Genomic DNA, 14,407 nt, shown 5'->3' with positions numbered 1-14,407 from the left:
TATCAGGGAAGAAAATTATTATCAAAGTTTCCTACAAGCGTAAATGAGAAAAACCAAAACTTTTCCTAGTGAAGGAGTTGGGTGGGGAAGAAATAAGCATTTATTGAGCTTTTTTTTATTCCTGGTGCTCCCCTTGTATGATATGTACATTAACACAGCTAATCCTCAGAATAATCAAGAATGTAGGAAACTGAGGCAAAAAGAGTCTGAGTAAATTGCTTAGGGACCTGAAACTGTTTGAATCTGGATTTGAATCTAGAACTTTCTGACTCCAAAGCCACATTCCATCCTCTACCCACATCCTCCTTTAGCCCCTCCTTCTCAACAGCCTCGTGTTTGAGTAGAACTCAGCCACAGCAGCACACATGAGCCACATGCGGGAGGAGGCAGCAGAGTTCCTCCACGTCTGGCTCTTGTCTTTTCCATCTGAGTTCCCTGTAGACATCTGCCCAGGCATCCAGAAAATGTTGTTTGAAGCCATAAAATGCACCTCCTGCTCCTCCTCCCGACCCCCCCCACCCCCCCCCCCCCCCACACACACACACATACTGGGCTCTGACTCAGCTGTGGGCAAACTACGGCCTGCGGGCCGGATCCGGCCCATTTGAAATGAATAAAACTGAAAAAAAAAAAAGGACTGTACCCTTTTCTGTAATGATGTTTACTTTGTATTTATATTAGTTCACACAAACACTCCATCCATGCTTTTGTTCTGGCCCTCCAGTCCAGTTTAAGAACCCACTGTGGCCCTCGAGTCAAAAAGTTTGCCCACCCCTGCCTGACTCCAGCCACATCATCCTATATAAAGAAAGGAAAATTTAAGACAAGCACACACTGCTCCAAAGTTCTGCTAGGGATTTACCTCAAGGGAGACCCAGCCTGACAGTGTCCCGTTGGGGCAATGGGAGTGGATCTGCCAGCCCAATGGATCTGAGCCATTTAGGAGACAGTGAAACAAGGATACCACTCCAAGTTTACATGAAGTCATGAACTAGGGGCAGGCGAGACTAATCCTAATTCTTGACTTCTTACCTCTCCTTTCTAAAGCAAATCCTCCTCCCCTTCCTTCCTGTCTCCTTTTCCTTCCTTTTCTGTCACAATAGATGAGTGTCTTAAAATTGTGGTCTTTACAAGTCTTGCATTGAAGTCATGTGGGTAGGGGGAGAGGAGGTAGTGGCTGAAACTTTGTAATTTTGCAAAGCTTACTAGGTTATTTATATGGAATACATTATGTTAGAACCACCAGGACATATTCTAGAATATTAAAACTAGTTCAAACTCTCTATTTTACAATTAAGAAGGAGGATCCAGTCCATGGTCATAGGGTGGGTTAGGAGCAGAGACAAGGCAAGAACTCTGGGTCCCAAGGGTCGTGCAGAACTCTGTCCCCTGCTTCACACACATCCACTGTGTTGACCCCACAGTCCTAAAGCATAAGATGTCCCAGAAGACTTAGTGGGTATGGCTGACAGCCACATGGACTGGCAAGGTCACTCAGCTCTGGGCACTGGGGCCAAAATAGTTTCCTGAATTAGCTATTTGAAACAGAGCTAGTTTCAAACCTGGAGACGTGCTATTCCTGTAGCAAATTGGCAATCTGTCTGCAGGGAGAGGTAAAATCCGTATTTAGAAAGTAAAGACCCACAAAAAGTTTCTTTTGGAATCCTATTGTCTTATTGCTAAAAGATCAATACTTCTTTTGTCCAACCCTCATGTGTCTGCTGACCTCCTGCCCCCTTTCTCTTAAGGTGCACCTACCAAGTGGTCCCCCTATGTGGTCTCTGCTTGAATCCCACCTGTGTTGGGGAGTTCATAGTCTTTATAATAAGCAGATTTTGTTTTCTTACTTTTACAAATGGGAATCTCGTTACTCCATGAGCCATCCTTCAGGCACTCAATCTGGAAAGTGTCCATCTCCACATTATCCTAGGAAGAAACATGACAAAAATGTTGGGAGAAGGAAAACAGGTATGGGTTGGTGGTGTTTTTTCAGCACAAGCAGCTCAAACTACAAATCTGGGTGTCCTAATCTGAGGTTTTCCAACCATAAGCCTCCAAGGGCAAGCATGAAGATGAAGAAAAGATAGATGCTGAATTCATATTCCCCATTCCTGCCCTGGAGAGAGTCCTAGCGGTACCTATCTGCCATCTCTAAAATGGATGTGAGAAGGGGTTTGGGCAACTGCCCCTGAAGGGAAATCTATACTCTTGACTCCTTTTTCAGAGCAGTGGCTCTCAAACCTGAGCAAGCATCAGCATCATGAAGGCACTTGCACAGATTGCTGGGCTCTGCCCCTAGAGATTCTGATTCTGCTGGGGACAAAGCCTTTGCATTTTTAACAAGTGAGTTGATGCTGCAGTGGGGACCCCACTTCGAGAACCATTCCTTCAGTGCACTGGTTCACTAGCTTGGCTCACATCAAACTCACCTGGGCAACGTAACAGAAAACCAATCACTGGGCACCGCCTATTCTGCTTTCATTAAGCTCAGGTGGGCCTAGGAGGGGACTTGTTTTTTTAAGTTAAGCAGGTGATTCCTAGGAGACTCATAGTTTCAGAGGGTGGGCGAGTTCCTATCTGCCACCTCTAAAGTCCCTGCTTTCCATCCCCATTTCCCCCAGTAAGCCTCAAATTTGTTAAGGTTGTTTGTCCTGATTGTAGGGATGAGTAGAGCTAGATTTTTTGAAATTCAAACCAGCCCACACTCTGGTAAAAGACTTGTGTGCCACTTACAGAAGTGAGAGTCTGAGACACATGCTTTAAATTTTCAGAAGACTGGGATTTCTGGAGTGTTTTGGAGATTTATGGGGAATCTAGAAAAGCTATGATGGGACCATCAAAAGCTCTGGAAGCCCATCTATTCGGGGAGGCTCTCGAGAGAATTTCTCTCTACTGGTGGCTCCCACTCCCCAGGCAGGATCCTGTACCTTCAACACTTTGTAGCCTGTGTCACAGCTGACCAGCACCTGGTCTTTGAAGAAATACTTGGCTTGCAAGGGCTCAATTTTCCCTTGGGCAGGAGGTTGTAGCCCTGGACACTCTTTCCCTGATGAAGCAATGGAAAAATAGCAGGTGAGAAAACAAAGAAAAGTATGGCATCCGGAGGCCAGTCCCTAGACTGCCAGGCATGAAGGAGGTGGAGAGACACAAGACTGGGTGTTAGGGGCCTGGACCTAATAAACCTGAAGAAAACTTACTGGAACCTGAGCAGGTCCTTGGACCTCTCTTTCCTCATTTGTAAAATGAGGTGCTTGGCCAGTGATTTAATCAAAACTCAGGATTGGATAGCATATTAAGTGCCGTTGAGTACAAGCCTGGTCGGATGCTTTTTTCTTTTTAATAACATCATCCATAGTAGACATTAAACATCTATTTGCATTTCTACAGTGACAGGGAGCTCCATACCTCCCAAACCTTCACCTTTCAAACTTAATTCATCTAATTAAAGAAATGGTAGTTTCATATGCAATTGAAATTTATACCATTCTAATATTTACTCATCAGGTGTAGTTAGTTTGCCCTCTTGGGGAACTTAGGATGACACCAATGGCTCTTTCTTTCCAAGACCATGCCTCAAAGTGTTGGTCTGTGATCATATGCCTCTGAGCCCTCTTTTCAAAAGACTAAATCAGACAGGATTCCCAGGCCTCGGGCTATCCCAGAAAATTTTTCCTGGACAAACTCTCTTTTGTTAACATTTTCTTCACTTTTCTCCACAGAACTGGGCACTAAATTTGATAGTGCAGGCCAGGCCAGGATATTGGAGTCTATGAATTGAATTAGTCATGCCCAGCTGTGGTCTTGTCACTGATGTCCACCCTCTTCTTTTTCAAGTTATTGCATACACCTTGGGTCAAATGGCTCTATCAATATTTGGGCCAGGACTGGCTGCCTTGGGGTATTGGGAGAATGAAACCCGTGGGCTTTGCCAGTCCAGGGGGAACATAAAGAGCCAAACTGCTGTAAGGGAACATTTTGAGCTACAGGCCCACAACAAAATTCTAGCCTCAGACTTGGAGAGGGATGGAGCTGGAAGGGTCCTCTCCAGGCCCAATGAATCACAGTGTGTATGTCGGGGGGTACAGTTCAAAAACCAAGTTCTGTTTTTTAAATCTCCCCATATGATTCTGAAGTACAGCAAGTTCGAACACCCCATTTTATAGAAGAGAAACTGAGTCAGAAGAGAAAATGTGCCTTGGTGTACTCAGTGGCAGAGCTGGTAATCCCACCACAATCCCAAGGTGGAGCCTCCTCATCCCTCAGCCACTGCTCCATGAGGGCTGAGCGCAATGACTAAGTTACCTGTTGCCTTGTACGAGAGCTTCCAGCCCCGGTTCTCGCCTGAATTGTCACTGCGGAACCGGATTGAGACGTTGTGGGTCTGGGTATTGATGGGTTCTGGGGATTTCTCTCCACAGAAGGGTCCCAAGACTTTTGGGCCAGCTATAATCTGTGAAGGACAAGACAAAGAAAAAGGAGGTTCACATCAGAATAGCAGTGGCTGCTGCAGGGGCCACCTCTACACTGTACCTGGGGTTTTCTGGAAGCATTCATGTGAAACCTAATATTCACTCATCTAGTGGGAGCTACCACTCACCAGATAGCTCCATCTCCAGTCCCACAATTTACAATTTATAATAGTCCTGACAGTGGACTAGGCATGTTAATAATCCTCTGCTCAAAGATGAACATATTATGCCTCAGAGAGGGACAGGCCTTGTCCTGTGCAAAGCATAGAAAAGGCCTCTGCTCTCAAAAAACTTGCAGTCTAGTTGGGGGAGGATAATAAATATGTGATTTTTATTTCTAACTTATGTAATAAAATCTATGTAACCTATAGAATTCATCATTAATATGATAGATAATAACTTTAAATAGGTGGCCAGGGAAGGCCTCCTTGAGTAGGCAATACTGGATTTGAGACATATAGAATGAATAGAAGCTTTTCATTGGAGGAAGAGGGTAGAATACTTTCTAGGTAGAGAATACAGCATATGTGAAGGTCAAGGCCAACAGAGGGAGTACCATGGCATGAAGTTGAAAAGGCGCAAGGGCCACATTGTGCTGAGGAATTTATGTTTACTTCCAGGTGCAACCTTGATCTAATCTGACTTTTATAAAGATCAGCCTGGATGCTATGGGAGAACAGGTTGTGTAGGGCAAGGGTGGAAGCTTTACAGTTGACCAGGAGATAATGAGGTATGGACTGGGATAGGGGGATGGGATGGAGGAAAGGGAATAGGTACTCTTCACTGATCCAGATTTTCCAACTTCCAGTCCTGGGACTTTCCTATGGATTTAACTATTTCCCTTCCATCTCTGAGGATGAGAATTTCCTAAGCCTCATTTAATTACCGGGATCTACAATCCTGGGTGATATCTTCATCTTGTCACCCTTACTGTGGAGAGGCGGGAAAAGTAAAGCCCCAAGTGATTAAGTACCTGGATAAGGCTCATGGCAGAGCTCCTGGAAACTATGTATGGTAGGCAGAATTCTAAGGTGGTCCTCATGACCTTCACTCCAGGTGTTACTTCATGATGATGTTATGCTACATGGGAAAAGGGATTTTGTAGGTGGTCAAGTGGCTAGTTTTGGATCAGGGAAGATCCCTAGACTGGATCTGATTAAGCTGGTAGATGTTATTTTAAATAGTTATTTTTTGGAAGATAGCTGTTTGGCCCCCTATCCTGGGAGAAGGTAGAGGGCAAGATTATCCATTTTCTCAATTCAGCAAGATTTTCCAGCATCGCCAGAGCGAAGGTCCATTGCAGGCTTACCTTGATATAGTCATAGGGGCAAGGCACCTCTGGATGATCCTCAATGTCGAAAATGTCTTCAAACTGCAAGCTGATCATGAAACCTTCCTCCAGTCTGATCGCATAGAAGCATTCGGAGCTCTTAGGGTAAGGGCTGGGGAAGTCAGGGCTGGTGATCACGCCAGTCCTCTGGGTGAAGAGGTTGTCACTGCACTCCACTATGGGAAACATACCAGAGCAAATGGTCACAGAAACTTCTTTTTTAACTGTTACTATATGGTTTCACAGTTGTCCCGAGAGGCTAGCAGGAAAGGAATACTTATCCCCCTATCACAAATGGGGAAACTAAATTTCAATGAGGGGGAAATGATTTATCCAAGGTCACACACTAGTAATTTTCAGGGTCAAGACTCAAAGGCAGTGAGTGTTAGAATACTTCTCATCAGATTTCGTAGCATTGGGGGGGAAGGAGGGAAAGACAGGGTTTAAGATGGAAAGGTTCTGAGATGGAATGGTTGAGGTGGTGGTGTCTGGACTGCTTTTGTCCTGCTCTCCCCTCAGCCCAGAACTCCATTAGGTCTCTGCTCAAAACCTGTTTTGATCCCTCATACACCCCCTCACTTCAGCCCCTGGCTTTGCTTTGTTTCCCTTTATGCTCCTGACCACTACTTGCCACTATGTGATAGATTTGTTTGTGGATTCTCTTGCCCCCACTAGACTGTAAGTTCCCTGAGCTCAGGGATTCTTTGTCCCCACTTCATCTGCTGCACCAAGGACATAGCACCTGGCCGTGGCTTAGCTCTGCTGAGGTCCTTTTATTTGCTATTGAACTTTTGTCCTTGAGTTGACCTATCCTAGAAGTTTGATGTCAATTCTTTCTAAGCACTAGCTCATCCTGATCATTTGCAAAGGAGTAAACTGTGTCCCAGAAAAGGGGGCATGACTAACTTGAAAGTCTACAACTCAGAGCTGTAGAATAAGGTTTAGGTCAAGGTTACTTGAATTTCCATCTGTTTTTATTTTCTGTATCACACATTCTCATGGCAATGATATTGCCCCAAAGGGGGTTAAAATTAGTTCTTGGTAGGGGGAACTCTTACCCTTTTTATAGTTAGGCATATAGTACATAAATAATATATACAGTGTATCTGTGATATTAAAATTTAATGGGCAGGGACAGATATTAAGAAGATTAGGAAGATAATGTTTTAAAAAGTTCCTGGAGGCACAGGTAAAAGTGAAAAAGAGATCAAGAAATCTTGCTCATTCTTAGCCTCCACTGAACTCAGTATATAGTAGATACTCAATAAAAACTTACTGAATGGAAACCATAGAAAATATAAGCCTCGAGATGAAACTCCTGTATGTGCCTTTTCTCTACTGATGAGTCATATAGGAATTTTATTTAGAAGCAAGTAGAAGCATTTGAAGGAGAAAGAAAAAGAATTCTCACTTCCAGCCTTGTCCTCCTCCAATGATCTCTCACTCAGCTTCCAAAGGATTTTTCTAAAATCTAGCTCCTTACCCTGTAGTCATACTAATCTATTGGTATTTCCCCAAACATTCCAAATTCTATTGGGCTTAGGCAGGTTCCCGGAAGCTGTTCTCTCTGCCTGGAATGCTTTCCTTTTCCTTGTTCTTTTATGTCTGTTGGGGCCACCATTTCTGGGATGTGTTTGCCCATACCCCAGGCAGACTCAGGTCTCATCGTGCTGTGGCCGCACTACTTGTACAGCATTGACTACTTTTCACCATTTGCTCTGTGGCTGTTTCCCATTAGCTAGATGGTCCTCATGGAAAGTATCTGACCCTTCTGCTTGTCAACCTCTGCCCAGCCCAGAGACTATGGCAGAATAGGCATGCTGATGAAAGATTAAAACAGAGAGAGCAAGAATGAGATGTTTTCTTGCTCTCTGTCTTTGCCTCTCTCCTCCCTCTTCTTTCCTTTGGACCAAGGTTCTCTTTATCACAGAGGAACTTAGGGGCTATGGAAGAGAACAAAAGGAACTTCTGGGGGAAGCCTAGTTCATGGCTCAAAGAGAGGGGACTGGGAAAGCTTTTTTTCTTGAGCAGACCAATTACCTGCAGAGGGAAAGGAGATAGGGAGAAAAGGGCAGAGATTCATGCTGCCCAGGAAGAAAGATGGTCTACTGGCTAGGGCTGCTGGGCATTTCAACAGCATCAACCATGTGGTACCTAGAAGCACAGATCTCTGACTTTTTTTTTAATTGTTCCTACTGTCCTTCTTCTAAGCCTCCCTCATCTAATTGGAAAATGTGGCACACAAGGGTGATGAATAGGATCATCCCTAGGCCCTACCTCTGCAGGTCCTGTTGTCCGTGTGGAGGATGTAACCAAAGCGGCAGGAGCAGTAGTAGCCACCGATGTAGTTATGGCAGTAATGGTCGCAGGACAGCTCCTCATCCTCCCGCTCTGTGCACTCGTCCACATCTGTGGGGGAAGGCATAGCCTCTCAGTCAGTCAATCCATATGGGATGATGAAAAAAACAGCTAACATTTATAGAGCACTTAGTGTAGGCTATTCACTATGTTGTGAGATACTTGCATTTCCTCATTTAATCCTCACATGAAGCCCAGAAGTAGCCAATGTTTCTGTTTACAGGAGGAAACTGTAACTCAGAAAGGTAAGAGGCTTACCCAAGATTACAGAGAGCCAGGTTCAAACCCAAGCAACCTGACTTGTGGTGGTGCCACTATCTTCTAACAATTGAGATAATAGCAAGCAGGACTGTTACTATTCTTATTCAACAGATGATAAGACTGAGAGACTTAGAGGCATTAAGTAACTGACTCCAAGTCACACAGATAGTAAGTGGTGGAGACAGCATTCAAATTCAGATAGGCTGGTTCCAGAGCATAGGCTCTTAACTTCTCCATTCTGCCTGTCTCTATGTTGCTTATAGGGACCAAGCCCTGTCTTAAGCACCGGAAATATAAAGATAAAAAAGATGTATGTTCTCAATCTAATTTAAAAATTTGGCTCAGCCAGAATGGCTCAGTGGTTGACCATGGACTAATAAACCAGAAGGTCACAATTCGAGTCCCAGTCAGGGTACACGTCTGGGTTGTGGGCTCAATCCCCAGTGTGGGACATGCAGGAGGCAGCTGATCAATGATTCTCTGTCATCATTTGATGTTTCTATCTCTCTCCCCCTCTCCCTCCCTCTCTGAAATCAATAACAATGTTTTTAAAAAATTTGAACATACATTTCCCCCCAAAGGGTATATAAATGGTCAATAAGTATGTGTAAAGATGCTCCAAGTCACCAGTCAGCAGATGGATAGATATGTGATAGAGCAAATGATGCAGTAAGACATTCATGGGAGAATCTGTGTGGTGAGTGTACAGGTGTTCATTGTAAAGAAGAGAATATGAGGTGCTTTTAATCTTTAGTGAGGAACAGAGACCTGGGGATGAGCCACCCACTTCTCACTTACCCACAGCCATGTAGTGGGCATCGAAGCCTGTGAATCGCTCCTCATCAGAGAAATCTGACTGGAAAGTGATGGACATGAAGGAACCAGGGGAGAGGACCATTTCCTGGCCAGGGGTATGCTCAGTGTCTGTGTTCTCACTGCCACAGAAGATTGCCAGCAACTGGTCTTCAGTTTCTACCTTTGAGGTCAAAGAGAAAGGGAATAAATGAACAGCTTCACAAATTAGCTTCTTCAGTAGAAAAGAGGGAGGGGCTTCCCTTGAGGTAGACCAGGCAGCCTGGGAAATCCAAAGGATAGGGATTAGGGATTATGGGATTTAAGGAAAGACACATTACAGTTTAAGTAAAAGTGGCCATCCAATCACTGTTTCATTCATTTTGTTTAGATCCATCAGAAGTAGCTTGACCTTTTTTATTCCTGTTGACAACCAAATGGCTTCTTTGTTGAAAATAATGCAATGTTAAAATTAACAAAGCGATCACCTCACAGATGGATTTTATATGCAACAGAAATTTAGCACATTTCCAAAGAAAATAAACTTTATATACAATATAAGTCATTCATTGAGCATTCAGTGTGTGCTGACACCGGGCAAAATAGGTGATGGGGATGATGAGAGAAGAAGAAGACATAGAGCTGTGCATGTTAAGACTGATGAAAACACACAGAGCTCTTATGCAGTGTGACAGGTGGTTTAATGGAAACAAGCACTCAGAAGGAGGTGAAATATCCCCATTAGAATGTAAGCTCCAGGACAACAAGACTTTGTTTTCTTTATAGATGTGTCCTCAGTGCATGGAACAGTACCTGGCACATAGCAGTTATTTGTTATCAAGAACTCAAAGAACAAGGCCCATTTTGAGAAAAATGAGAAGCCAGGTAATCTGTGGAGATTGTAGGCGACACACTTAGAAAGATGGGTGATTATTTTTATTTAATCAGATTATGGTTGACCTTGAATGCCATAATAATGAGTCTTAATTTTGTGAATAAAGGGAAGACATTGAAAACTTTTGAACAGGAAAGACATGTCATCAGAACTATATTTAATAGGTAGTCTTACTAATACCAAAACTACTGGGATCATCCAGAAATAGTATATTTTTAAGTATGTCTGTACGAAGACTCAGATGTAAAAATTGCCTATTTGCTAAAAGAATTCATTACATTGGAAGAGTCAGAGACCCAAGCAGAGATCTCAAACTGGTTGCCTAACAGTGATTGTGTGTGTTGATTTGGGAAGCACTGTATAGCAGCTATTTGATATTATTTATTTGACCACAAATGCTTGGCCTACCTATCACTCTATTGTTTACACCTTTCCCAATTCTTGTAAGCCTGTTATTTGTGCTTGCAACTTCTAGACTGATTTTAGTCAAGATGCATAAGAAAATCTTTCACCAAGAATAATTTCTGCTGCCTTTCAAAGTCATTAAAGGAAAGTTCTCAAAGGCTGCCTATCTCTAGTAGATTCTAATGAATTCATTGTTTTGTTCATTTAGTTTAGTATGCCAGAGTATCTTGACATTTGACACTTCTGTTTTGAAACTAATGATTTATTTATTTAAAATAAGTGGGAGTTTTAAAGAAAAACAATTTGCCCTGGCAACAAAACACAAGGACAATTAATCGCTAACTTTGGGAATTGAAGTGTAAACAGAAGATGAGATCATGGCTTTGCTATTTATTTCTTTTCTCTGCAGATACTAGAAAACTTCACCAGACTTATCACTGTAGAATGTGCCTATATGCACGCAGCTGAAATGTCACTTCCTTGAACATCACAGCTGGTTTGTTATTTTCATTATCTGAGTTTTAAAGATAGCTGAAGTTTTACGTAATTATAATTAAAAAAAAGTAAAACATTTCTTTGGTATAATACTTTTTAAAGTGCTTTATACAAAACCTTTCTTTCTTAGGTGAAACATGCCAACCCTTTGTTGGGACTCAGGGATTGTTATGAACATGAGCCATCTTTTGGATATTGCGTTATGCAATGTTGCTTACCCTACATGGGTCATCCCCAGACTATAATGCCTTTGTAATTCTTATGTCTTCTTTATGTACTATTTTATTTCCCATATCTTTATGAGTTTATTAGCTGAAATGTTGTAAAATAGAAGGAAGTTAAACTGCTCTTCTTAGAACTTAATAAAAATAAGACTAAATAGGTTTGGAGTGAGGGCCTGGGAAAGGGCTTCTGCTATGAGTGAGTAACTGCAAGAGCTGGAGTGCCCTGTCTTGGTAGCCACTGCTTTGGAGTAATGGAAGGTGTAGTTAGAGGTCCTGACCCTTATTCCTGGTCTACAATAAACTGTTATATGGTCACCTCCTTGTTAGTTCTCGGTTATCCACCTAATAAAACAGGGGTTTGAAATAGTTGAGTTCTATGTTCTCTTCTAATTTTGATATCCTAGTATTCTACCAAATTATAATATCCATACATACAGATTCATTCATACATACTAGGAAATGGGAGCAGGAGTTTCAACACGCACAATGCTTCCTGCTAAAGAATCTAATGGACTTGTTTGTGGTCTGTAATAACATAATACAAAAACAATTATGAATAGTGATGTCTTGAGCAGTAACACTTCCAGACACAGCAGCCTCCTTCCTGTAATTTGGTACCCCAGGGTCTTTGGGGTCTATAATGCCTGTAACATAGACACTTCTAAGTGAAACCAATCAGAGATAATTTGTAAGGAAGAGACCTAATAAAGGTCTGTGATAAATAACTTACCTCCTCATATATTCCAGGCTTAGGGACCTTTTTATGATGGCAGATAAAGTAATCACCTGCAGAGCCACACTATTTTAGAGAACAGGTAAGAATGCCCCAGCTGAGACCCATGGGAAAATCTGAGCCATATACACCTTTGGAAGCAGGAAAGAAAAGGCCTTGTGACTCTGGGAATTTAGCCTGCAGCTCAGAATAGAATCCTGGAATATCAGAGGTGAGAGGGAGGGACCTTTCACAGCTATTTCAATTGCCCTCCTTCTAGAGCAGCAGTTCTCAACCTGTGGGCCGCGACCTCTTTGGGGGTTGAACAACCCTTTTACAGGGGTTGCCTAAATACATCCTGCATATCAGATATTTACATTATGATTCATAAGAGTAGCAAAATTACAGTTATGAAGTAGCAACGAAAATAATTTTATGGTTGGGGGCAGGAGGTCACCAGAACATGAGGAACTGCATTAAAGGGTTGCAACATTAGGAAGGTTGAGAACCACTGTTCTAGAGGAAACAGATCTAGAGAGGGGAAGTGATTTGCTTAAGAGTAAAGAGATAATCACAAGCATTTTCTGATATCAATTTTGCTTTTGGAACTTTTCTGACCCTGGAGAAAGAAACCCAACAACCCTGAGCGCCCGTGACAGAAGACATAGACACTTTGACAAACAACTTTTCCGGTTCAAGGGCCTCTTGAAATCCTATCTTGGGTGCATGACCTATCTCCCAGAGAGGATGTGGCTCAGTGAAAGTTCCAGCTATAACCTAAACAGAGGGGGTCACTGGCCCTGGTTAAGATTTGCAGCGGCTGCTATGAATTGTAATATTCTATAAAAATCATTTATTTCTGAGTACAGGTTGAGCCCTGGCTCTTGTTTGGACTGTCCCATTTTAGGGCCATCATATTAACAAGATGGAGGGAAATGCCTTATTGCATGATGACAAAAAATTCATGATAATAGAGAACCAAGAATTATCTGGTTGGGGATCACAGAGTATTCATTTTTCTATATCTTTTATGGGCAACCATGTCCTTTCAGGCTATTGTTATTTAAGACACCAGCACATGGATGCATGTCCCCAATTTGTTGTTTTTTTCAAATTAATTCAACAATCATTTATAACCCAAGTGCTGTCTGGACTGTAATGTGGAGAATGCCAAAAATTACTTATTTGTTGCATGAGCTTCATATGAAAGTCCCCTGCTTCTGGGAATGTGGATTTTAGTAGGAGAATAAGTACTCAGATGTATATGTTTTAGGGCATTGTCAGGCTATAATTATTGGAGTGAAAGAGAGAAAGTAACCAGGCGTTAAAAAATGGAAAAAAATAGCATCCAGCTGAGGGGAATCAGAAAGCATTTAGGAAGAAGAAAATGTTCTTTGAGCTGGGGACTGAAAGGTGAGCAGCTAGAGAGTGAGGGGTAGTAAGGAGAGCATCCAGGCAGAGGGGAATTGAACTTCCTGTCTTTCACTGCAGTAACTATAGCCTGACAATGCCCTAACACATACACATTTGAGTACTTAACTTATTCTGCTACTAAATTTCACATTCCCAGAAGCAGGGGACTTTCATATGAAGCTCATGCAACAAATAAATATATTTTGGCATTCTCCACATTACAGTCCAGACAGAACTTGGAGTATTCAGAGTCTCAACCACCCCTCCTTTCTAACCAACACCTGACATAAGAAAGGTGTTCTATTGAGGAAAGAAATTTGGAAAGAGAGATATAAGAAGGAGAAGTCAGAGTCTGTTTTCTATGAATCTTCTACCTTAGTAGAAACAGTATAAAAACTCCTAGGCAAAACTAGGGCAGGACAGCAGAAACTTTGGCCAAGTTTCTGTGGAATGACAGATACAGCTGCTTTCCACATGCCCATAAAGTTATCAGAGTTTATAGACAGCTACCCTTTAGTTCCTTGGAGCAGTAGATGGAGAAGGTAGCGTGGGAGCAATTGTTCTCATTTTATAGATGAGAAACCTGAAATCCAGATGACCCAAATGAATCAGACAAGGTCATTATTTAGCAAGTGGTGGCTCTGGTCCACAATTGCAGCATTCTGATTCCATAGCCAATGGCACTCATGCTCCTATGAGGCATGAGACCAACCAACAAGGGCTGTCCTACAGACTCAATGGCTTAAGGATTTGTTTGTCTTTGCTCAAAAGCTACACCCTCTGAATTTTTCTCTGGGCCCTTAAAGAGCTTTACAGAGATAATTTAGGCTGACATCTAGAGTGTGCTGGATTGTCCTCTTGTCAATTAGTTGATCTTGGAACTACATTTCCCAGGGTCTCCTTCCCTGTATAGTTCCAGGGTAGTGGCCAAAAGAGGAACTTCTGTGAGTTTAGCACACAACAGTTTTTTACTCTCTGAAGGTTGTTTGTGATCAGATATAGCAGTGAACAGATATAGATGTACCCAATAGGTTATAACTGGTCCTCACTCTC

General features: G+C 42.5%; 1 protein-coding gene across 3 annotated transcripts in view; it reads right to left on the bottom strand.

Annotated features, from left to right (window-relative positions):
- The window catches only part of MASP1 (mannan binding lectin serine peptidase 1), a 66,223-nt gene that overhangs the window by 31,402 nt on the left and 20,414 nt on the right, over positions 1-14,407 (bottom strand). For all 3 annotated transcript variants that reach the window (XM_036351545.1, XM_036351546.1, XM_036351547.1), the window contains exons 3-8: positions 9,217-9,394; positions 8,077-8,208; positions 5,779-5,975; positions 4,303-4,450; positions 2,928-3,046; positions 1,848-1,926 (exon numbers count right to left, since the gene is read on the bottom strand). In XM_036351545.1, coding sequence (XP_036207438.1) covers positions 1,848-1,926; positions 2,928-3,046; positions 4,303-4,450; positions 5,779-5,975; positions 8,077-8,208; positions 9,217-9,394 — 853 coding nt within the window. The remainder of the gene's footprint in view (positions 1-1,847; positions 1,927-2,927; positions 3,047-4,302; positions 4,451-5,778; positions 5,976-8,076; positions 8,209-9,216; positions 9,395-14,407) is intronic.

Source organism: Myotis myotis, unplaced genomic scaffold (genome assembly GCF_014108235.1).
Source record: "Myotis myotis isolate mMyoMyo1 unplaced genomic scaffold, mMyoMyo1.p scaffold_m19_p_2, whole genome shotgun sequence".
NCBI lineage: Eukaryota > Metazoa > Chordata > Mammalia > Chiroptera > Vespertilionidae > Myotis > Myotis myotis.
This window is presented reverse-complemented; position numbering and strand designations above follow the sequence as displayed.